This window comes from Triturus cristatus, chromosome 4_1 (assembly GCF_964204655.1).
Source record: "Triturus cristatus chromosome 4_1, aTriCri1.1, whole genome shotgun sequence".
In the NCBI taxonomy this organism is placed as follows: Eukaryota; Metazoa; Chordata; class Amphibia; order Caudata; family Salamandridae; genus Triturus; species Triturus cristatus.
This window is the reverse complement of record NC_140585.1, coordinates 1,174,573,757-1,174,599,810: the sequence shown is the minus strand read 5'-3', so window position 1 is coordinate 1,174,599,810 and position 26,054 is coordinate 1,174,573,757. Positions and strand designations below refer to the sequence as shown.

General features: G+C 43.5%; 1 protein-coding gene across 1 annotated transcript in view; it reads left to right on the top strand.

The window, feature by feature from the left end:
* The first annotated feature begins 1,148 nt into the window (after window positions 1-1,148).
* LOC146856288 (keratin, type I cytoskeletal 19-like) overlaps window positions 1,149-26,054 on the top strand; it is a 42,842-nt gene continuing 17,936 nt past the window's right edge. The window contains exons 1-5 of the mRNA XM_085650718.1: window positions 1,149-1,659; window positions 12,908-12,990; window positions 22,031-22,187; window positions 23,181-23,342; window positions 25,041-25,166. Of these exons, the coding sequence (XP_085506844.1) occupies window positions 1,225-1,659; window positions 12,908-12,990; window positions 22,031-22,187; window positions 23,181-23,342; window positions 25,041-25,166 (963 nt within the window). The 5' untranslated portion in view covers window positions 1,149-1,224. The remainder of the gene's footprint in view (window positions 1,660-12,907; window positions 12,991-22,030; window positions 22,188-23,180; window positions 23,343-25,040; window positions 25,167-26,054) is intronic.

The window sequence follows — 26,054 nt, the reverse complement described above, 5'->3', positions numbered from 1 at the left end:
ACGCAGGTGTTGTAATGCATGCGTGGTTATGGGTATGCGTGGAAATGGCCGCGTTGTCGTGGCCGTTTCCCTACCAGTCACAGATGGGATGTTATCTTGTTCTGACTATTCACTTAGTCAGTAGAATTCCCAACCCCAAAGCCAGCAGAGCCAGGCTCTACCCCCTCCCTTCATTAACCCATTCACCCACCCCATCGCTCCATGCCCGCCTGCATCTCTCATCTCCACTGTGCTTCGCCTCACCACACTCTACCCTGCTGTATCTTTCATGACTCCCCGGGCCCCCATCAGGCACTGGTTTATACAGTTCACTTTTACAAACCTTCCACGCTCCCACCTCCCCACGCTGAGCGCTACGATCTTCCTGTTGCCCTTTCAAAATAACCACCCCTCAGTTTGACGTCAGCTCCTTTTTATTCCTCTCTACTGCCACTTTAGGGTCATCTCATGCTTTCCTTTTTTTTCCTTAGCAGTTTTATATAGCACTAACTCCACTCGAAGGTATTGGAGCGCTTTACATGAGGGAAAGGAACATTACACAAGGTCATGTTCCTTTTTATAGGCACGTCGAGGTGAAACGATTTGCTCCAGATCACAGGAAGTTGTGCTGACGCCGTGATTCGAACCTGGTTCACCCTTTCTTTCTACCTTTCCGTCCACATGTTGTCTGCCTCTCTTCCTCCCTACCCCTTACCACCTCTTCTCTTCCATTCCTTCGCTTCTTCTCTGATCAACCCCCCCCTTCCTGATTGACTTCGTTTCTTCCCTCGTCTTTCATCACCACCTGTGTCCTTTATCTGCTAATTGTTTTTGTATACTTGTTTTCTTTCTTTCTTATTCTTTACGTGCCCTTCTTTCTCTCAAACCCGCCTACCCTTTTCGTTCTCCGCTCCCTTTCTGCTTCTTCTCTCTTATTGCCCCTTCCCTCACCCCTTGACCTTGTCTTCACCTCGCGTGTACCTTCTGCGAGAGGCTCAGGCTGCACCCACGCATTCCTAGGAGCTGGCACACAAAGGTTTTCATCTGTACTATAACTTGCGTTGCTGACCCCGCCCATGTCCGTGACCAGCCAATGGGCTGGCGGCAGAGGAGGGGCCTGCTGCTAATAAATAGAGGCTGTCAGAAAAGTTGAGTACACTCCTGCTACCTCCTAAAACCACTACCTGCTGGCTAAAGTCCCAGAACGGTTCTAGGTTACACTCCCTTTGCTGAGCTAGACTTAAAATGTCCATCAAACGTACCACAGCTTTTACTAGCTCCAGTGCAGCAGGATCTGGTGGTGGGTCCCTGGGTATCCTGGGGAGAGACAGCACCTTGGGCTGGGACCACCAACGTCAAGCGGGTGCAGGCTCTGGGTTCAGAGGGGGATTCTCAAATGGAGTCGGAGATGGCTACGGAGGAGGGTTCACCTATGGTGGTGGATCCCACCATGGGGACCTCGGCAGCGGGTCTGGGAGATCCGGCCTGGTGGTCAACGAGAAACTGACCATGCAGGACCTGAATGACCGCCTGGCCTCGTACCTGAACAAGGTGAAGACGCTGGAGGAGACAAACCGAGCTCTAGAGGTGAAGATCCTCGAATACCATGGGGGGCCAGGCACGGTGAACGAGCGCAACTGGAAGGCCTATGAGGACATCATCGAACCCTTGAGAGAGAAGGTAAGACACATGCCTGGTGAATGAGGATAACCAATACCCGCCATATTTTCAAGAAGTCTAAATCCGTCTCATATTAGAATTGTACATTTTAACCAGGGACACTGGAATAATGCGATTTTGCGGCTGAGGCTTTTTTGGCAAAATTTTAGATTTGCCGCATTTGCCACATAATTGATAATTTGCTGTATAATCTGCAGATTTCAACAAAAAAATGTTTCTAGCGCAAACAGTTCAAAGGGTACTAAAATTAAAGCGACACATGTTGCTGTGCCGTGGAGGGCCCTTTGCAAAGGTTAACTGGCCACATTTCTGTTGCTTATTGCTATATTTGGGTGTTAAACTGGTAATAATGAGATGCAGTCAATGCCCATACAGTATTAACAAGGGTAGAAACGACAAAATAATGAAGTAGTACTAACACAAAATGTGCAGAATTATGCCACATAATTTGCCTTTTCCTGCCACACAATTTGGCCATCCACTGCAGCATAATTCCAGTGACCCTGATCTTAACCATCCCTATACAGTAAGATACATGTACACCTGTGAGCCCCCTGCACCCCTCAATCAATGCATATTTTCAGTATACTGCAGCTAAACTATCCTCATCACTTCTGACGACAGGTATTTCACTCCAGCACTGGATTGCTGAGATGAGTTCATTCCTCCATACATGTATATTTGGCTTCCCTTACACCCTGGAACACATGGACTGAGCCTGTCCATATACACCCTAACCCATGCATAAGATCAGGTTTTTGTATATAGCCCCCCTTTCATCCTATCATCCATGCACATGACCAGCTCTGTACGCTGAGCTCTTCCTACAAATCCAGATTTGTCAACTATATTAGAATTATGCAGACCAGTTCCCTATGCACCTGAGCCTATGGATCATGCCACCCCTGTACTCCAGGACTCTCGGTAGACATCAGAATCCATGCACATTATCCTGTACTTTGAGCTCTCGATAGTCTACGAATTAATGTGCTACATCACATTTCTACAGCATAAGTTGACCCCGCACCCCTGAATCTATGCGTAATATCATCATGCTACAGCAGAGCTCTACCTGACCCCGCATATGATACCAGCACTCCATAGACGAGCTCTGTCTGAACCTCTTAACCCATGTATTATACCAGCACCCACAGAATAAACTCACCTTGCACCCTTAAATCCAAGATTCACATCAGCACTTTACAGCTGAGCTTTCCCTATACAATCACCCTACTGCTCAGCTCTCCTTGCACCCCAGAATATATGTATCATATCAGCCCTGAATCCATTTATTATACCAGCACTCTACAGACGAGTTCTCCTTACACCCAGAACGTATGCATTATACCAGCAGTTTACATATGATCCCTCCCTATGCCCAAACTACATGTATTATACCAGCACTCTGCATATGACCCCTCTCTGGCCCCAAACTACATGTATTATGCCAGCACTCTACATATGAGCCCTCCCTTTGCCAAAACGACATGCATTATACCAGCACTGTGCATATGACCCCTCCCTGCCCCCCAAATACATGTATTATATAGCAGCACTCTACATATGAACCCTCCCTTTACCCAAAATACATGTATTATACCAGCACTCTGCATACGACCCCTCCCTGTACCCAAAATACATGTATTATACCAGCACTCTGCATACGACCCCTCCCTGTACCAGAAATACATGTATTATACCAGCACTCTACATGTGAGCTCTCCTTTTTCCAACATACATGTATTATACCAGCACTCTACATATGACCCCTCCCTTTACCCAAAATACATGTATTATACCAGCACTCTGCATACGACCCCTCCCTGTACCCAAAGTACATGTATTATACCAGCACTCCTCATATGACCCCTCCCTATACCCAAATTACAGGCATCATATCAGCACTCTAAACGTGACCCCTCCCTATACCCAAATACATGTATTATACCAGCACTCTACATACGACCTCCCCCTAAACCCAAAATACATGTGTTATACCAGCACTCTACATATGACCTCCCACTAAACCCAAAATACATTAGTTATACCAGCACTCTACCTGTCAGCTCTCCTTATACCCAACATACATGTATTATACCATCACTCTACACGTGAGCTTTCCCTCTACGCTCAGAATACACGTATAATACCAGCACTCTACAGGCGAACTCCCCATGCCCCGAGAAACCATGCGTTATTATACCACCAGCTCTCGTACGTCACAGAATCTGTCAGGAAGCCGCAGTTTTATTGGCCGCCTGAGAGGAGGAAGATGCCTTATGTCCCTGGCCCACCCTTCCGGGTTTCGGAGCCAACATCTCCCAAGGTGTGTGTGTGGCTATACAGATGGATGTAGGGCTTCCGCTCGATCAGCCCTGCTCCTGCCCTTCTGTATGATAGAGATCCTGACGTAGTGTATCTAGGGAGGGGATCGAGGGGGGATCTAGTGTCCAGGGCCTTTTCTACCATTAGGCAAGACTAGGCGGCCGCCTAGGGCGGCAAAAGGGGGGAGGGCGGCAAAAAACATGAGTTTGGGAATATCTAATGCATTAATTCATCTAGCCTGGATGACAGGGGGAGAGAGAGATGTTAGTAAAAGGGAGTGGGCGGCATTTTTCAATTCTCGCCTAGGGCGGCAAAACACCTAGAAACGGCCCTGCTAGTGTCTCTGTGTGTACATGTGTGTCTTAAAGCGTCTGTGGGTCATTTAAGCTAACATTCTGTGCCACTGTGGTTCAGTCTACCCTGTTTGCATCTTTGAATGTGTGTGGGTGTGGCTGTCTCTGGACACCTCACAGTGTGATTGCAAGTGTGTGCCTTCGTTGGTATTATTGTGTGGGTGAGTGTGAATGTGAGTGCATGTCTGTAGTGCGTGCTTTTATGCTTCTGTGTGTGTGTGTGCGCATGTCTCTTTGTGGAGTGTGTGGCTGTGTGCATGTGTGCACTGTGGCTGCATGTGTCTGTGTCTGTGCATGCACCTCTTTGTGTGGGTCTCCTTAATGGGCACTATTAAAGAGCCATGGGCCTTCATTATTACTAGTGTGATATGTACAGCTTTGATGCGTGCTCTACTCAGGCAGCATGGAATCAGGTATGGTATTAAACCCAGCTGAAATTCTAGTATGTTTTGCATCACACTTGGTATATACACTTTCAGATATGATGCCACGTTGTGTAATTCGAAGTCTGTTTGGGTAAAAATCCCATAGTGGGGGACAGCAAGCCAGAGGTGTCGCTAGACCTTTAGGTGATCTCTTCTCCTCTACATACTGGTTTGGTGCGGGGACACATCGTTTTGGTGTAACCAAGTGCTTTACAAATCGCATTATTATTATTATTTTTGATGCCCGGGGCGATCCCAGAGTTTGCCACCCAGGGACGGCCGGTGGAGGTTAGGGGGGGTCACAACAGAGCATGAGGAGAGGGGGTGGCGACAGACGATGACGAGCAGGGGGGAGGCAACAGACGAGGGAGAGAAAACGTACCTTGTGCTCACCGTCACCGGCGCTCCCAAAAAAGTGTAGCCAGGAACGGAGTGCCCCCCCTTTCCAGCTACACCACTGCAGCAAGAATACTGTACGCGAACAGAAAGCAATTGGCTGTTGTTCTCAGCACTCATATATTTTTTTGCCATATTTTAGAGCAAAATGTGTACTTGTGTCCAAAATGGGCTAATGCTAGATTTTCATATCATCTAATTTTTGGGAAATATTGCATAACTACACAAAAGCAAATTATGCACATTTTGCACACCCCTGGAGATGTCTTGTAACTTCCGGTTAATTTGTAAGTGGTATTAGTCCTGGAACTCCTGCCCCCTCCCTAACTTAACTGGACAGGTGTATCAACTCTGGCCCTCTAGACCTTATGAAATAAACACCGTCCCAGCTCTGATATTAATTGTCTAGAAACCACTTTGGTCCAGATGGCAAACAGACAAAAAAATCATTGGGAAAGCCAATAGGTCTGGCTTTGGCAGGCTACTGTAACAGTTATTGATATTTTATTTTTCAGTGTAATACATATCACAAAAAGACATGCTGACACCTAAACATCTCTGCCATGTATTTTCAATTGAATGATTTAAATACAAAAACATTCACTGATGTGATTTTGCTACTATTTTTAAAAACAATCCTTTCAGTTGTGCAATGCATTTTATTTCTAATAATTGTGAAATAGACAAGAAGGACTCATCAACTTCCAAACCCTCAAATTGCAGGTAGGTGCAATTTTACAATGCCATATAAGTACTTTATAATAGCAACTTTAAAAAGTAGACATTCAATAAATCACCATCTAACTGGTCACTCAAAGTGTGGATCAATATATTACCAGTTAATATAATCAATGAATAATATCCAAGCATTTGCAATGCAATGGGTCTCGCATATGTTAATGACAATGCCTTTTATATATGTGTTGGTTTTTAAAACATAATTAAAAGGCATTGTCATTTACAAGGCCAATAGCTCATACTCTAGCAAATGAGAGACCTATTGCGTTGCAAATGCTTGTTTAGACTTACACTCCTAAATTGAGCTGAAAAGCGCAAATGCTGCTGTTTGTGTACATCTGCATATCCCAAAAGAATATCTGTTGCCAAAAAGAATCCCTCCTCAGGATTGCTACCTTCATGTCATTGTGCTGTCAGTTGTGTGTTGCTGCTCCTATTTTCCAGCGTTATGGAAGTGCTACGTAAATATGTAAGGTTTCCTCCACTGGGGCGCCCCTGATGACTCGAAATTAACACTCTTCCAGATTGCACCTGTGTAAAGCACAGCGTCGGCCCCTTTGACACCTATTCTCAGCGCAGCCAAGAGAGATCAAATGTCTGCGTCTCTTGAGGCTTGGTTTATGGCGCCATCTAGTGGACTTTTTCTGAAGTATTATTGTCTCTTACAATGCAAAACAAGTCCTAAAATAAGCGCGCGGTGGGAGCGTGTGGGGCAGCGAGGAGACGCCATGCGCGTGCACATCGCCTGTCCGTGCGCGCACATGGTTTGTCTCCCTTTGCGCACCAAAGTGACAACAATAGTCTCGCCAAGGCGAAGCAGCGCATGCGCTGCATTCGCTAGGCGAGACCTAAAAATACATGTTGTACCCAGTTACTAACTAAGGAGAAAGGTGGACATGAGCCAACTACTAAGACACTCCCACAAAAGATTAAGCCACTTGCTATTCACAAAAGCTACGCCCACATCTACCCAATAGTTCTACTGACCAAACATTCTCAAACCTACTCCAGAAAAGCCCTAGCGTAAGTCACACATCACATATGGCCAATCATTAGAACTGCAAGGCACCTTCACAGAAATTAGCATAGTCAAGGGATAGGAAATGAAAGGAAAATATATTTATGTGGCAAAAAGTTATAATATGTAATTTTTGATGAATGTTAACATTTTAAATAAAATGTGACACAGGCACACAATAGTTTATATAGTCACAATTAGTAGAGGACCGCAAGGCATCATTTACAATCAACACACCTGATATTGCAAGGGGGATTAAACTACAAGGACTCTACCACACCCATAAACACATAAGAAGGCAAGTCACAACCAAAAACATTTTTCATCATGTCAGTGAATATTTTTGTCACCTTGTCCCTTGTTTTGTGGAACAATAACTCTAGGAGTAGACAGGGGATTTACAGGCAGAGGATCAATATATTTTGGATGTCCAGGGAAGCATTCCATGTTATGTAGCACTTCCCTTCAGATGCCAATTTTGACATGGTTGCGATCTGTGATAAGTTACTGATTTCACCTACAGCCAGCTCCCTGGCTATCTTTGTGTGTGTCAAAATACTGGCTGCACTACATGTCAGAGCCACTGGGCCATTCCAGGGGAACAGCAGGGAGACCATGGGCCTCTCTTAGTAAAGCCAGTCATGGTTCTGTGACAAGTATTGAGCTGCCTCACCAGCCGAGGGTACCAGTTTATCTCATTACCACAGTAACTGATCCCCTGCACCTGGTGCACACCAGCGGGTAGTGCACTGTCAGAATGTCTGCCCCGGAATTAGTACTAGGCACCCTCCTTTGTATGTCATCATGCAGCTGGAGCACCCAGCTCATTTTGGCAGATCAGTCCCTTTCCCTCAGAGTTTACCTAACGCCCAGGGGCCATATTACAGAAGTGCCCCGGGGGCACTTTGGCATTACGGAAGGGGCTGCAAGCTTGTGTAGCACCTTCTGTAATACTGATAGCACTGGTGCACACGTAGCACCAGTGCTATCAGTTTACGGGCGATTCCTCATTTGCCGGGGGGGGCGTGGCCCTATGCAAATGAGGGAATCTCTTTGCCTCTGCGCCTGTGCTGTATTACCGACATGGGCGTAGAAGCAATCCCACCTTCAGGAAGCGTAGTGAAAGCGTGCCACAAAAAGGTGGCAGACTTTCGATGTGCCGCCTAAAGGCAGTCCCTCTGGAGGGAGGAAAGGGTGACCATGGCCACCCAGACATCCCCTTGCTTGTGGTTTCAGTCACTCACTGCATTCGCCTGCAAGAGAATCTCCCTCCCTTTTGAAAGTACAGGCTGGTTGCAGCCTTCACTGTGAAACACGGAGCAGCTTTTAAACAGCTGCTCCATATTTCTCTTGAATGCACTGCCCTAAGGACAGCGTGAGTTTGCGACTGCCCTGAGTGCAGGGCATTCAACATAATATGGCATACATTTCCTGTTTGCATCTCGCGCACCTGCTTTGCGGCGCCCCTTGGTGCAAACAGGAAACGCGTGCTATATCTGTAAATGGGGCCCCCGGTTTTTGATTAGCCTTGAGGGCAACAATTGTGTGTTCAGACCGAGTGCACCACAACATGGTGCAGTGATCTCAGTACTGGAGACTTTGCACCAAGAAGTCACCAGTCTAACACCCTTCCAAATGCCAGAGCTACCACTTCTGGACACTTTTAGTCAGGCACCTAACCAACTATTATGCCTGCCACTAACCCCTTTATGTGCTCTACCTAAATGCTGCTTTTGTGGGAAGAAAATATGCACCACCCCCTGAGCACATCTCCATAATGGCAAGGGAAGTTCCCTTTTTTGTATACAGATTTTTCCCCATGAAAATGATGGCGCTCCCACGAGGGAGTCTGCCAGTGGTGCCATTGTATTGCACACAGGATCCTACTGTAGCTATCAGAGCAAGAGCAGGTCTCAAAATTGGATCGGAGGGCAGAAGGGGGCGAGGTAAGGGGTTGGCATCAGTCGGTGTAAGGCCAAAAGTCAGGGGAGCACTGTGGGTTTGTATAAGTCTCGGCTGAGTCACCTGGGTGTACCAGTGGTGGTGGTAGGGGTGCACCACAATCACCATTGCAGCTGATTTTCCTCACCTGGTCCTTCATCCCGAGTTGTGATGCTGACTATAACATTTGATTCCTCATCTGGTATCGCCAGAGAGTCCTGGGTGTTTGTAGATGCAAAGAAGCAAGCAAGCAGAAAGGACGTGGTCCTGGGAGAAAGTCTTCAGGAATTCAATGTGTTAACCGCCTCGTTTCCAGTGGGTTCAATCAGGTGTGTGGAAGGTGCTTTTCGGTACTCAGTAGTGTAGATATGGCACATTGGGCCCCATAGCAAGCACAGAGATTGAACTCCTGACTTATTACTGAAAAACACCAAACAATTAGGGTGAAGTGGAGCCCTCATACTCCGCTGCACCGGTGCCGCTGCACCTGCTGCACTATTGATCTCTACACCCCTTCCAGTATCTCTAGGTTCCAACAATAAATACGGTAGAAGATGTATGTGTGATCCCATTGTGGATATGTTGAGTCTGCTATAAATGTGCCACTGCCTCCCAGTGCACTCCTCTCCACACCTCCTCGGCCCCCACAGCAGAAATGTACAGACATGGCTGAGTGCCTCAGCTCCCGGAAAAGGCCAGAGCTGGTCATGCATGTCCCCCCTCATCCGAGCTGCAGAGGGATGTTGAAGCCATTTTAAAGATCGAGATGCTTCCTTAGGCGCCCACCCCAAGTAACCCCTGCAGCACACTGTCAGCGATTGGACCTGTTTCATTCATATCAGTGAGCGAGCAATGCCAAACGCTCTGTAAACACTGCGAGGAAACACAACAAAGAACAGGTCGACCATAGCCTGGCACCCTGACAGTGAACGCCTGGCCGCACAGGGCTCTCGCTAAACGTGGCCAAGATACACCCTTCAGATTCAGAGCCTGAAATGCAGGGATAGAGCAGGGGCGAAAGAACGCGGATGCAAAGTAGAGGGGAGAAGCGTGGGCGACGGGGGAGAGATACAAAAAACATTTCACTGATATTGATTTAATTGTGTAATGAAGTCTTCAATTCAATCCCTTATCTCTCCTTGGCTAAAAAACAGAAATCACATGTTAAATGTAGTCTGCTTCTCTTGTAAAGCGGACCAATTCCCTTTATCTAAGTTTAGGCTATATTAAAAAAATGCGAAAAAAGGCCAAGATGAAAAGAAATCATCCACAGGTCCTCTCGTCCGCCGCCCCCCCCCCCCCTCCCCCCGCAGTAGTTCTCTCCTCAGCTGACTAACACGAGCGTTTGCTCGGAGAGCAAGAGACAAGGACATGTAAAGGTTTAAAACATTGATTGTAACGGGCATTTTAAATTAATGTTGAAATCCACTTTGAACATAGCATTTTCAGTTAAACTGATCTCTTTTATAAGAGAGCAAGTCAGAATGAGATTACAGGAGGCCGAGACAGGCAGAGAGAGGGTCTGTTCACAGCCTCTGCATCTCGATCTCAGGGGCCCTTTCTGTCACTGATTTCTGAGTGAGGCATTCGCTGTGATCACTGCAGCAACACAAAACACGGACCCACCAGACAGCTGCAGATTTTGGGTCCTCGTCTTCTAGACCACTGCTGAACTGTACTGCATTGCATTACATTGGTGTTTGCATAGCGCTCTATTACCCCTTGCTAGGCTCAAAGCGCTTCATGGGTTGTTGAGTACGTAGCTACTACAATTGTATATTTTGTATAGCGCTTCCTGCTGGCAAGGTTGTGAAATACTCCGCTTTGCATCACCTTCCTGGGTGCCCTTCAAGTCTGTGGTTGAAAAGCGGCCCGGATGTAGCATGATACGTTTGTGAACTTTTGTATTGTTTTATTTGATTGTTTTTATAAAGCGTTCTTGTGATTAAAGGTAGCTAGAGTAAGCGAACTGTGACCCTTATTAAAATAAGGGTCACAGTTCAGTAGGAGTCAAACGCTTGGCGTAAGAGGGAGGTCTTCAGAAGTCTGCAGATGAAAGGATGCTGGCTTCAGGTGTGGGGGAGAGTTATAGAGGGAGGAGATTTGTTGGAGTAGAAACCTGACCCACTCTCTTTCAGTCTTTTAGTGGGGTTACATGCATGAGGTTTAAAGGCTTGAGATAAGCATGGTGAGTAAAATCTTCCTGCCCATAGGCTGGAAGGGATAAGCATGGTGAGTAAAATCTCCCTGTGCATAAGTGTGAAGTCATAAGCATGGTGAGTAAAATCTCCCTGTGCATAGACGTGAAGGGATAAGAATGGTGAGTAAAATCTCCCTGTGCATAGGCGTGAAGGGATAAGCATGGTGAAAAATATCTTCCTGTGCATAGGCGTGAAGGGATAAGCATGGTGAGTAAAATCTCCCTGTGCATAGGAGTGAAGGGATAAGCATGGTGAGTAAAATCTCCCTGTGCATAGGCGTGAAGGGATAAGCATGGTAAGTAAAATATCCCTGTGCATAGCAGTGAAGGGAAAAGAATGGTGAGTAAAATCTCCCTGTGCATAGGCCTGAAGGGATAAGCATGGTGAGTAAAATCTTCCTCCGCATAGGCCTGAAGGGATAAGCATGGTGAGTAAATTCTCCCTGTGCATAGGTGAAGGAATAAGCATAGTGAGTAAAATCTCCCTGTGCATAGGCGTGACGGGATAAGCAAGGTGAGTAAAATCTCCCTGTGCATAGGCGTGAAGGGATAAGCATGGTGAGTAAAATCTCCCTGTGCATAGGAGTGAAGGGATAAGCATGGTGAGTAAAATCTCCCTGTGCATAGGCGTGAAGGGATAAGCATGGTAAGTAAAATATCCCTGTGCATAGCAGTGAAGGGAAAAGAATGGTGAGTAAAATCTCCCTGTGCATAGGCGTGAAGGGATAAGCATGGTGAGCAAAATCTTCCTGCTCATAGGCGTGAAGGGCTGCAAGGACTGTAAGTATAGATGCACTGTGCATGAATGTGCTTACATCTTTAGATGCACTGTCTTGTCTTTAGATGGACATAGGCAGACACTACTGTTGATGAGTACCAATGTGTCCATAAGGTGGAGACTACCTCGCAGTGGACCATTGGCCCTCCGCTATGTGCAATCCACTTGGAATCAATAGAGCGGCTGACACACGGGGGGCACCAAAAGTGCTACGAACCCTGTAGTGACTTTATTCCATGACCTGGAGTCACTGCCAAGCCCCCAGGGATCACAGTCTCTAGTCAACCTAGGAGTGCATAGTCCACCAGATCTTGGTTCTTACAGAAGGTAGAGTCAGTTGCTCAATATTTCAGGGATGTGCCAAGTCTTCATGGCTTTTCTGAATGCAAGGTGATCGCTACTGTGCAAGCACTGTACACACACTTAGCATCAGTACAGTGCTTCCAACAAACCCATGGCAGCAGGTACACTTCATGTCTAATGTATAACTCCACTGAAGTTTGGGTGCCCTGCCATCCTAAAATGTGTCTCACATATGCTGACAGGATTTCCCCTAAGTGCCTGACTGGGATTCCTCTGTGACTTGCTTGCACACGGTGCCCACTTCTTTTTACCAATGCTCTACTGAGTGGGCATTGATTCAGGTTGGCACAGAGTGTCAAATTGTCCAAGTGGCTTTGTGACAGGGTTGTGAATGCTGACAAAATATCCCACGAGCTCCTGTCACTGACTGCAAAAAGTACCTTCTCCAAAGTCCATCAGGGTGGTAGTTTGGTGTGTGCTATTTTCTTATTCCTCAACCACTTCCTGTTAGGACATGGGTATCTAAGCCTGATTCATGAGAGCTGGATCTAGGCCATATTTAAGAAAATAAACATGAAATATATGTGAATAGAATTATTCTAACTTTGAACCATTGACATATTCATTGGTCACCCAGAAATTTACAATGCAATTTTCCTTATGGACCAACAAAGAACACATCTAAGTTAGCAGTGAGCATGTATGTGCTTCATACGTTCACCCCTCCCCCAATCTATAATATCCTCCCCTCTTTCTGTTGTTCTCTTTCAGATCAAGGATATGGTGATCAGCAATGCTCAAAGGACGGTGGCGCTGGACAACAGCCGCCTAACGGTCGACGATTTCAAGACCAAGTAAGAGCTCAGAGATCAGAGAAGGATTCAGAGAGAATTGATGGATGTGTGTGGCATCACTGACATAATATCAATCACAACAATATTGTGATGCAGAAATATTGTGTCAAAAATATCGATTACAAAAATATTTTTTCCCTATAGTTATGACTGTAAGTACAAAACTATCGAAAAAATATACTTTTGCACTAATATCATTAAAAAACATACACAAATATTGTTTTTTAATTATCTACTGGCGGTCGCCAGTAGATAGTTATAGTTAGGACCTATTTTCCATAGGAAAATCGCAACATTCTATTCCCAATAACTTTGGCGCCGATTGACAATGGGGGCGCTCCGGTCCGCTCCTATCTTGAAAGTTTCGGGGAGATTCGGCAAGGGGGGGCCGGGAAAAAAGGGGGGGTCCCAAAACGTGTTTTCCCCATGCAATTTCCCATAGGAAACTTTAGACACGGCTACAGCCCGAACTGCTGAACGGAATTACACCAAATTTGGCAAAGAGGTAGTTCTTGGTTCAGAAAGAACCCTTTTTGTTAAATGGTGTAAATCTGTTCAGCAGTTGCTGAGAAACTCAAAAGTAAAAACACATATATATCTATGACCGCGCAGGATCCGTGCACCCTCCCGATCACAAGCTTTATGCTATTGTCTGTCAACACTCCAAACCAGGAAGTGTTGCCAGCCATCTTGTGCTTCGGTAGAACCGAGGCACAAGAAAACAGAAAACACCCTGACCCCCTAGGCCTGCTCAGTGGGTCCCACAAGGACCCCCAAGCCCCCCCCCCCCCCCAATTCTTTTTTTTTTTAAATCGGCAAAATCCGCGCAGGGTGCACGGATCCAGCCGCGGACAAAAAAGAAGAAACGCGGGCTCCCGCGCTTCGTTAATAATTAGCCCCCGGGTGGGCCAAATCCCGGGGGCAATGTATGAATTGTGATGGTGGGCCCAACCCGGGGACTGCCACCCCCTGGGGATTTTTACAATTATGTGCGGGGGGCTCACAGCCCCCCTAGCCCCGGGGACCGCCACCTCCTGGGACTTTAAAAAGACATGGGTGGGGGGCTCAAAGGCCCCCCCAAGCCCCGGGGACCACCACCCCCGGGGCATTAATTTTAAACGTGGGGGGGTATCCAAGCCCCCCCACTGCCCCTGGGACCGCCACCTCCCCGGGGCACTAAGTATTTAAATTGGGGGATCTGTGATGGACCCCCAAGCCCTGGGGACCACCACCCCCTGGGTCTTTGTAAATGTGGAGCGGGGGGCTACGCGCCCCCCCCCTCCTGGAGCCCTTCATGGCCCTGGGGACCGCCACCCCCCAGGGCCAGCTCCTGCTTTGTCCCGGGGTGCCTACCCCCGGGACACTGCTGTTTGCTGTGGCAGGGCGGGAGCCTCTCGGCTTTTGCCCTCCCATAGCAAACTGCTCTGGTATTTGGAAGAGAGAGCAGAAAACCTGCTCTCTTTTCCAAAAATCAAAGACGATTGCTCTTCCACACAGGGAGCTGCATCTTAGCAGCTCCCCATGTGGAAAAGCAATGCCGGCTCCCGCAGGACGCGGGGAGCCAGCGGGACCGTGGGGGATTGGGGACCCCCCCACGGTCTCTCAAGTGGCCCGGGAGGGGGGCCACGCGGCCCCCCTCCCCATTTATTAAAAAAAAATTGTAAAAAAAAAAAGGAAAGGCCGGCCCCGGGGGATAGGGTCCCCAGGGCTATAAATGTCCGAAGGAGGGGGGCTATGCAGCCCCCCTCAAAAAAGTAATTAAAAAAAAAAAAATGGGCAGGCCCCGGGGGATGGGGTCCCCGGGGCCAATTATGGCCTCGGGAGGGGGGCCACGCGGCCCCCTTCCACATTTTTATTTTAAAAAAAGGGGCCAGGCCCTGGGGGATGGGGACCCCAGGGCAAACAAATTTGGAAAAGAAGGGGGGCCACACAGCCCCCCTTCTTAAAAAAAAATATTTAAAAAAGACCAACATCGCGCCAGAAGCCCTGCCCCCTCCCTGCAGCACTCTGCAAACGCGACTCCTGGTGCATTTGCAGATGGGAAACTAGTTCCACTTGCATACTGGGGGTACCTGGGGGCCAACTAGCACACCAGGAAACTCCAGTATGCGCCAGGGGGCTGTGTTGCAGAGAGGTCTTCTGAGGCAATGCCCCTTTTTACACCTCTCTGCAACGCAGCTCTGTGGCGCTTAATGGAGGTACCTGGTGGGCTACCTGGCCCCCAGGGACCCTCTGGATTGAAGAGGAATTAATTCCTCAACTTAAAACGCGCCACAAGGCGTGTTTGCACACATGTCACCTCAGGCCCTGCCCCCTCCCTTCACCACTGTGCAAACTCGCCTTGTGGCGTGTTGCAGAGTGTTGTAAAAAGGGGCGTGGCCTCCGAACACCTCTCTGCAACGCAGCTCTCTGGCGCATACTGGAGGTACCTGGTGGGCTAGTTGGCCCCCAAGGACCCTCAGGATTTTGAGATGTCATGAGTGATGTCACTGACCATGTCATGAGTGATGTATTATGTGACATCATCAGCAGTGCATTGCGGGTGCGCGAGTTATAGTTAGCTGAACTAACTATAACGGGGGAATTTCAATGGTTTTGTACGAGTGAAATATCCAGCTAACTATAACACCCCTGAAACCTATGTTTTTTTCAGTGAATATATATATAGTTAAAAATAGTAAATCCTAAATATTTTAATATAAAACAATAACATTAAGTAAATTAAAGAAATATAAATAACATTTGATCCAATATATATATACATATATACTCATATAAACATACACACATGAATATATATGTGTGTACATGTTTATATATACATAATTATTATATGACACTATTACAAAAGTATATTTTTCGTTATTTTTGGAGTTTCTTTCCACTTACTACTATAAAAATCATATATATATATATATATATATATATATATATATATATATATATATATACCATAAAAAAAGCAAATCAAATGCAAAAAATCGAATACATTACCAAATTAAATAAATATAAATAATATATATATTGTGTATATATAGATTTATACATAGAAACATAGTATAACATGACACAAATGAACAAATAGTAATATTATTGGCTCAGAACCCTATGTGGTCAGTGCAACCATTTACATTGGTGGAAGTACAATCGGCCATCTCAAGTATCCAGCCTAACAAAGCACTGGGACTCGATAAGATTCCAGGTGATTTATATAGAGAAGAACCGACAGTTTGGGGCCCATACCTATGGGTATTATTTAATGCAATATTGCAGGGGCTACCACTCCCAAGTACCTGGCTGGGGGCGGAGATAATTCCAATTCACAAGAAGGGCTCGCCGCTCCAACCTTCTAATTATAGGCCGATTAGCCTTATTGATGTGACCCAAAAAATTTACGCCAGGCTATTGTTACAACGATTACAGATTTGGTCCAGCAATAATAACATTCTGACGCCGCTCCAGGCGGGATTTAGGGCCAAAACATCAACAATTGACCAATTATTCCGGTTGCAAGTTCTTTACTGGAAGCATGTGGTCTTGGAAGGGGGCAGCTTATATCTTACATTCGTCGACCTTAAGTCCGCATTTGATATGGTGGACCGGAACCAGTTATGGACCATTTTACTAACAATGTGGGTTCCGCCATACTTATGCTATCAGTTTAAGATCCTACATGGAGGTACTTTTGCGAGAGTTTGTTTTGGCAGACAAGGTCAGCTAACTGGACCATTCCCGATTGAGAAAGGCATTAGGCAGGGCTGTGTGCTTGCCCCGACCTTGTTTTCTCTCTTTCTCAACGGGCTTATCGAAGATCTCTTAGCTATAAACGACATCGACTCCCCCAAATTGGGTGCCCGAAGATTTCCCGCTTTAATGTTTGCGGATGACACGCTGCTGCTCTCAAAATCCCCAATGGGGATGCAGCGGGTGTTGAACCAGTTCTCCAAATTCTGCATTAAAAGGAACCTGGCGGTCAATTCAAATAAGACTAAGTATATGGTTTTTAACGCCAATACTGTTAACTGCCCCCATCCAATGATGGAAGGCAGACCCCATGAAAGGGTCCCAACTTTCGAATATTTGGGTTTGACTTTGAATGATAAAATGGGGTGGGGTCCACAAGTGGCCAAGGCCAACCTAAGACTATCCCAAGCAGCTGGGGGCATCTTAAAAGTACAGAAGAATTGTACTACAAAATAATAAGTGCCCCCCTTGAAATCTTCAAAGTTCAAGCAAGGGCATCATCCCTATATGGGGCGGAACTTTGGGGACACACACCAGTAAGTAACCTATCAATAACTGAAAATAACTGCATAAGGCAATTATTGGATTTGCCAAAAAGTACTCCCTTGGCTCCGCTCAGATTAGATTTGAATATCTGCCCAATTGCAGACGCTTTTACTGTCCGGCCCTTACTTTATTGGAAGCGCCTGTGGAGCACTCCTGAGTTGGTGAATTACAAGGAGGAGCTCAAAGTAGTCATGGCTTCATTAGGATCTGGTAGGATCCCTTGGTTAACATTCGTAAGACAGTTACTTACATCAAGCGGGCTTGAAGAACTCTGGTTAAATCCCGAGGCTTCCTGCCCAGCTATTTCCAAGAAAACCATGACAAGTGTTGTAAAAGAATCTAATTTAAGGAATCTCTTTCGGTCAGTAAAAACTTCAAGCTTAACTGATATTTTTTTGGAAGTTAAGTCCTGCTATAGCTTTGAGCCTGAGATTGATGCAATACAACCCACTTTAGCAAAGAAGCTCTATTTGCAATTTAGATATGGCACTTTGCCTTTTTATCACAATATTGATAGGTGGAAAGGGGGCCTGGCACGTTCTTGCCCAGGTTGTCGAGTTGAGGAAGCAACTCCCGTACATGTTATCCTTTTCTGTCCAGTATATGCTTGCATTAGGAAGAAATGGTTAATTCAGCTGTGTAAAAACCTGGGTATAAGGCAATATTGTTTCTGCAGTGATTGTTTCTGCAGTAGCTAAATTCTTGCACTCAATGTGGACAATTCGAAGGAACTTGATAAACAATGCTGCTATACATTAGCATTAAGTTCAATGGATATCGAGAGAAAAGATCGCATTTTATCTTTTTATAATGATCATTGTTTAACAATTTTAGAATTCTGGATAGTATTTAAATGTAAAAAATTTTTAAGGATATGTCTAAACAATCATCTATATAATTGAGATCACATGTATGAATTGATTTGCCTGACCTATTGTACTGTTGTCTTATTTTTATGTGCTTTTATGGTAAATCTAACCGCAATAAAGCTTGATTGATGATGATGATGATGATGATGATGAATATTACATATATTTAAAAAATGTTAATAAAGGTATTAAAGTCTGGGGAGAATAGATATACTATTGCCACTCCAGTCTGTGTAACAATATGTAAAGTGTTCATTTATTTCCACTCAGGTGTGTGCAACAGTAGTGAAATGTTGGACTTAGGGGGGGATAAGATTTACTACTATCACTCCAGTGTGAGCAACATTAAGGAAAGGGTTAGACTTCGGAGGGGTTACTATTCCCACTCCAGTCTGTGCAACAGTAGGAACAGCATTGGACTTGGAGTATTAACATTTACTATTCCCAATCCAGTCTGTAAACAATAAGGAAAACGTTGGACTTTAGAGGGTTAAAATGTACTATTCCTAATCCAGTCTGTACAACAGAGGGGAAATGCTGGACTCTGGAGCAGTAACATTTACTACTCTCACACCAGTCCGTGCAACAGTATGAAAAATGTTGGACTTCAGAGTAATTACATTTACTATACCCACTCCAGTCTGTGCAACAGTAGGGAAAACCTTGGACTCTGGAGGAGTAACATTTACCATTCCCACTCCAGTCTGTGAAACAGTAGGGAAATCATTGGACTATTGGACTTTGGAGAGGTACCATTTACTATTTCCACTCCAGTCTGTGCAACAGTAGGGTAAGTGTTGGACTCCGAAGGGGTTAAATTTACTAGTCACACTCAAGTTTTTCCAACAGTAGGGAAAGTGTTGGACTTCCGAGGGGTGGCAATTCCTATTCCCACTCCAGTCTGTGCAATATTTGGCAAAGTAATCAACTTCAACACAACATATATGAAACATATATCAAATAATTTTTACCAAATATAAAACTCTTAATATGAACCTTATTAATTAACCCCCCAAAAATATATAAAAAGGAAAAACAAAATAAACAATTAACATGATTAGTAACCAAATTAATCATTAATTATCAATTTTAAAAAAATTGTAATTTACTTATTACTTAATTAACTTACCACACTATACTCCCACAAACCTAACAGCCCACACTTAAAATATAACCAAAATAAATAAATGTAACACAATTAACATAAGAAATAATCAATTAAATATTAATTAATACATTAATAATAATTGATAATGAATTAATAATTAACTTCCCACCCTATATTCCTATAAAGTCAATAACCCGCACCTAATATATAACTTAAAATATACAATTATTACACAATGCACATAATTTAAAAATCAATTACATAATTAATCATAAATTGTTAATTGTTACTCAATTAACTTTCCACCCCATAACCCTAGACACCCAGCAGCCCGCATCTAATATATAACTTAAAAAATGTAAATATTACACAAGAGACATATTTATGAACCAATTAAATACTTAATTGTTAATTAATTATTAATTATCTTCCCACCCTATACCCCTAAAACCCAACAGCCTGCACCTAATATGTAACCTAAAAATATAATTATTACACAATTTACATGTTTATTAATCAATTAAATAATTAATAATCCATTAATTGTTAATTAATTATCTTCCCACCCTATACTCCTACAAACCCAGCAGCACGCACATAATATATAACTTAAAAAGTATTGCACAATTTACATATTTTTTAATCAACTAAATAGATGATAATACATTAATAATTAATTAGTTAGAATTATTTAACTTCCCACCATACACCTTTACCAACCTAGCAACCCGCCACAACAATAGAGAGGAGTTGGCCTAACGAATAGGGCGGCCGACATCGAATTTGGGGACTTGGGTTCGAGTCTCGACAATGACGCTGAACATTCTGTGATTCTGGGTAAATCACTTAATCTCCCTGTGCCTAACAGAAATTAATGTGTCATCATGTAATTCAACTGGTGCTATGTAAGGCGCTCTGATACCCGATTCGGGTCAAGTTTGTGCTATATAAAACTCTGTAAAATAAAAAATAAATATATATATATAAATACCTATTAGCAATTAAATAAAAAACGTATAAATCACTTAACATTGCAAGCTACATTTCAAAATATTATTAAAAATTATACAAACAATAACATAAATAACGAGTATATGAACTAACACACCTAAATATAATTTAAAAACTATATTTTCACAACTGTATTATTAAAAATGATATTACCTGAAAAATCGATATTCTTGACAAGGATATTTCTGCATCATGATATTTTTGTATCACAATATTTGTTTCCTGATATTTCTGTAACTTGATGTTTCTAATCTCATATTTTGTCCAAAAACCATGTGTTTGATTACAGCAGACAGGGCAACCAAGGAGATGGGGTGATCATGGTGTTTAAATATGGAGGAAGAAGTGTGGTAACCATGATGGACTGGGATGGGGTGCAAGTAGAGTGAGCATGGTGGAGCAGGCTGCTTGTGGGAGACGTACTTGTAGAAGGAAGTGATTGGCTTGCTTCTGAGAGGTGTTTCATGGAAGGGTCGAAGATTATGGCATTTTAGGGTATCTCTAGAAACAGTTCAGTGACTAATTATTCTACCTCTTTCCCCTATTCTATCACATCCGAAACCTTCAGAAATCAAATTTACAAAATTAGTTTCTATCTCCAAGTCACATGTCGGTGCAGTTTAAGAGGGTTCACCCAAAATATTCCTCCCCACTGTTAGAGAGGAGAGTGAACGATTGTATAGTATTGCAATTCTTTGCTATCCCTCTGCATTCATAATTGCAAAATCTGTAATTGATTGGGTATATGCAGGGGCTCCACACTTGACTTACTCCAACTCATCCTATGCTCACTGTGTGATATCCACTCATCACAAGCTGACTGAGTTAAAGGTCCTCATATTGTGTGACACATGGTTACACCATGAAGTGGGCGAGTTTGCTGTATGGGATCAACATAAGGCCAAAGAAAATAAAGGGAATGTCATATAATTTTAACAGTGCCCGGTATTAAACTACTGAGAGGATGCCTGTAGGAAATAAAGGGTCTACTACATGATAAAATTAACAAAAACACATTGTAAGGTTAGGGGATCATGTATTATATTATGCAGGGAATCCCTGTGCAAAAAAAAAATGGAGCCCATTATTATAATGTCTATGGAGTTCCAGTATAAAATTGTGTGGCTCTCATAAGAATGAGATTATCCCCTTATGAGATTAAGGAACCCTTCTGTTTTAAGAATGGTTGAATCCTTGTATAAGATTATAGAATAGGCCTGGGCGGTAAATTCCGTTCCGCTCGCGGAATTTGCGGAATTTCGCGTTCCGCGAAGACCGCGAAATTGCTCAAAAGCCTGCTTTCCGCGATTTCGCAAAATTTTTGCTTGTTCGTGTTCTCAAAATGCGTGTTCGCGAGATATTTCTCCGCGAGCACGCAAAGAGAAATTGTGAACAGGAAAAAAGCATCGCGAACAAGCAATTCCGCGTGTTCGCGGAATTTCTGCGTGTTCGCGGAGATTTTTTACCGTTTCGCGGAGATTTGCGTAACGCAATTACGCAAATTCCGCCCACCCCTATTATAGAACTGCTTTACATATAAAATTGAAAGAATAATTTTTAAAATGAAAGGATATATCTACTATAAAATGTAGAGAATTATTACATAAGATTAAAACTACTCCCAAGGATACAAATCAAAAAGATAATCACATTTTCTTACCCCGAATGCATAAATTGCACCGTTATATTTCACATTAGATGCATGCTATATAATCCTAATCCCAGCCATCTGATTCAGTACTTAATCACCCCTTTCAATCAGGTATGAAATGGAACTCTCCCTACGGAAAACTGTTGAAAATGACATCAACGGGCTCAAAGAGCTGAAGCGCCAGGCAGAGCTGGACTATGAAATGCTGGAGCATGATGTTAAGAATCTAGAGGAGGAGATGGCTCATCTGAAGAAGTCTCATGAGGAAGTAAGAGATTGTCGGTGAAGGGAGTGTCATAAATCCTCACTAAATGCATGCATCATTTCTGCCTTCAGAACAAACAGAACTTACATACAAAGAAGTTACCATGATCATTCGGTCATCCACAGTACCCTTTTGATCACTTACCAAGTAATGAAGGGAAATTTGTATGTCCATTAGATTATATAACTCTTAAAATAGGACGGAGCTTCTTTCTACGTGCTCTTGATTTTCTGATGTAATGAATCCTCAAATCTTTTTGCATTATGTTTAAACAATTTATTGTATGAAATGTTTGAGTTAGAATGCACTAGTGAACTAAAGAATTGCCAGGCAAATTACCTTAATTCTTAAAAGTTTGTGTTAGCATAACTGTATAATTTACTTTCATTTCTTAATATTGAACCACTACATTGCATAATATGTAGCTTAACTTGCCACTCTTCATGATGTAAGTTAGCCTATGATCATCCAAATTGTCATCACAACAAAGGAATGTTTCCATGCCTTACTTCTATTGTTGATAGTTTCTTTGAAAATAGCTTGGTAAATGAATTAATTGATGTTAAATGCATTCTTTTTTATTGTAATTTCAAAGACTTCTTTTAATAATTAGGCATTAATAGTCAGCCACTCTCTTTGTCTAGTAGAGCTGTATTGTTAATCGCTATTGTTTTTAATGTCATTCTTGCAAACACATGCCTCAATATTGTCTGGTATTTAATATTTATATTTATCGCTATTGATTTAATCACTAAGAAGAATAGCCAGCTACTCACTAATATTCTCATTTACTGGAATTTTAAATTAAATAGCAAAAATAAAGTCTGCCCTCTAGTTTCACTATTAAAAATGTTCTTTCTCATTACATATTCCTATCTAATATTGCACCACACTCTAGGCTCTATTTTTTGTATTTCGGGATTTTAACCTTCTTCCTGCTCTTAACTGCGTTACCATGCTAACCCTCTTTGGATTATTCTCCTCTATCCCTTGTAGGAGTTAGCAGAAAGGCGGAACCAGATGGCTGGCACTGTGACTGTGGAGGTTGACTCCGCTCCTTCCGTGGATCTCAACCATATTCTCACAAACATGCGATTCGACTACGAGCAGATCATGAAGCGGAACAAGCAGGAGACGGAAGCCTGGTACCAAAATCAGGTAAAAAGCAGGACACAACTAGTACAGAGAGTCTTTGCAGTATTTAGCTATGTTAAACTTCTGGTTAGCCTTAGATTATATTCTTGTTTACTAGCCACTGGGCACACAATGCGCTAGATGAACTGTCCATTGCAGACATGTGTGAAATTGAGGGGTTCAGTTTGACAACTCAGGAAACAAATGGTCAACATTCTTTAATTGATGTCACCTACTGAAAGAATTTGAGGCATAGAACTACTCAGACTACCAGAAACAACTAATGGCTCAAAATCATTTCAGTTATGAACAGTTAGTATGCCCTCCAACAAAAAGCACATTAAACCTCTGTTTGAGAATCATAATGTAATTGCTATAAAAAAATCACCTTACATTTTTAAAGAAATAGTCAGGAACTGAAAATGCTTATACACAATTTTCTATCTGTAAACTGACACTTTCAAATGACATCTCTCACAGCAACATGAAAACATTAAAGATGGCTTCAGTGATGACATCCTCTTTGGAGGACAGATAGACTACCAGGCTTGCCTACTAGTATTCACTGGCACTGCTATGTGCACTCTCAGTCATGTATGGTATTATCCTCCGATGTAATGACATTCATGTAGTTTTGGGATACCATGTAGGATTTCACATTTGATTAAATCACCAAAGATCAACTGATAACATGACAAGTCTCTCCCTAAAATCATTGAAATAATATGGGATAGTGATTTCAAACAAGATTGCTTTAACTAACATAAAGTTAGTCCAATTTTAGTGTCAAACTTAAACAAGCAACACATTCTTCCAATAATAATTTCTCCTCAGTACACCTAATTCTAGTGGGCTTTAAGATAGAGGTCCCTGCTTACAGCTTGAGGGACAGTGCTCCATCCTTCAGTGCGGCGGGGGATATGGCCTACGCTATCCTGACTGACTATCGCCTTCCAAATTAAATTTAGAGATAACCGTCAGAACAGTGGTCATCTCTGTACATTGGATAGGACTGTCACAATGGAGGTTCCTTTCAATGTACAAAAGATTTAGTGGATAGCCACCGCTGGTTTTGATGGCCATCATCAAATGTTACAAATGTTTTAGTTTTCAGAAATAAGCTTCCATAGTGGGAGTTTCTTTAGGAAAAACATATAACTAATATCCCACTCACACCCACTCCCTGGGAGTTTTCTCCTGGCGGTGACGAACAGAAAAAACAACCCACTGCACTGTTCACATTAAATTGGGAGGTTGGTGTTATGTTCTTCCCTGACGGCCCTTAATCCATCAGGCTGTCGAAGGAAGCTTCCCGCAACAGAGCCAATGGGTGCTTAACATCTGCCCATCTCTGAATGAGGCTGGTGGGTGAAGGGTTTGGCAGAGAAGGTACTCCATCATGCTTGCGTCGGAGTACTCTGTCCACCAAACTCTAAATCTGGCCCAAAGACATACATTTCTTCAGATTCATGGTGTATCCTAGATTCGGAGCCTGCTCTGCAGAGCTGCTATTTTCTTTATATTGGTTATTTACTTAAATATATTCACTCAAGAATCACCCTTCACTGCAGAAACATGTCCAGATATACTCTTTATTACGGAATGGTAATTTATTCCAGAATTGTCTTAGTTCAAAGCAGTTATGCTGGTAGGAGGAACTGCCTACTGTATGCATTATTGCATGCTTTATCTGATGTGTTCTCTTTTCTGGCCCGTTTATAGGTGGAAGCACACAAAGTTGAGGTTACGCAGACTGTACACACTGTGCAGACATCAAAGTCAGAAACCAGAGAACTTCAACAAAAGTGCCAATCTCTGCGCTCAGAGCTAGACGCCTTGCACTCTGTGGTAAGGACATGTAGGAGACAGTGTGGTCTCACATCAGACATATATGACATCGGTTGGATGGAAAGTAGAATGCTCAGAAGCAGAGTGGTCCTTAGAGAGTTGAGGAATTAAAAAAAGGCTGAAGTATGTGTAAAAATGTTGAAGCTGTGAATGATTCAGCTTCATTTCGGGCTTGACAGGTGGATGGTTGAAACATCATCTGGTGGGGCATTAGTGTATTCTGGGTTTGACCGTTGCTTGTGTATGTTTTCATAGAGGGTTATCTACATCTTCTCTGTATGTCTGTGGGCATATTTACTATGTGATGATGTAAAATCCTCTGTGAAGCAGAGGCATTGGTGCCAATCCCTCCATAGGGTGCTGATGCCATCCCAGGTGTTTTTTTGGTACAGATGGGTCTTGTTGTCATACCGTCAAATGCAGTTGCCACTTTTGTTTGTGCTGATGTCACTTTTTAGGTCTCGCCTAGACAGCTCTTGCGCTGTCTCTTCGAGACATGCTGTATTCAGGTATGGACTTGAAGTTCTGCACATTTTCTGCCCATCTTTTCAATTGGCTCCTGTCACTGTTGTTTCTAAATGATTGCTTTTGATTCGTGAATAGGCTTAGTAGTCCCTCCTTTGTACCGCCTTTTCTCCATTTGTAACGTCCTATGAGGACTGGCCCTCTTACTTGTGTTGTTACTCGGTATATTTTATTTACAGTCTGTGAGCACTATTTTACCAATGACTCTCCTAGCTGCTTTTGCAGGCAAGAAAAGCTCTCCCAGCTTCACCCTGCACATGTAGCGAGGCACACCTTCATCTTTAACAATGGCGGATGCTCCTCTCTTTCCTCTGAAGTGGCTCGCCATACTCAATTTTTTCAATACTATATGCTTTTAGTAAC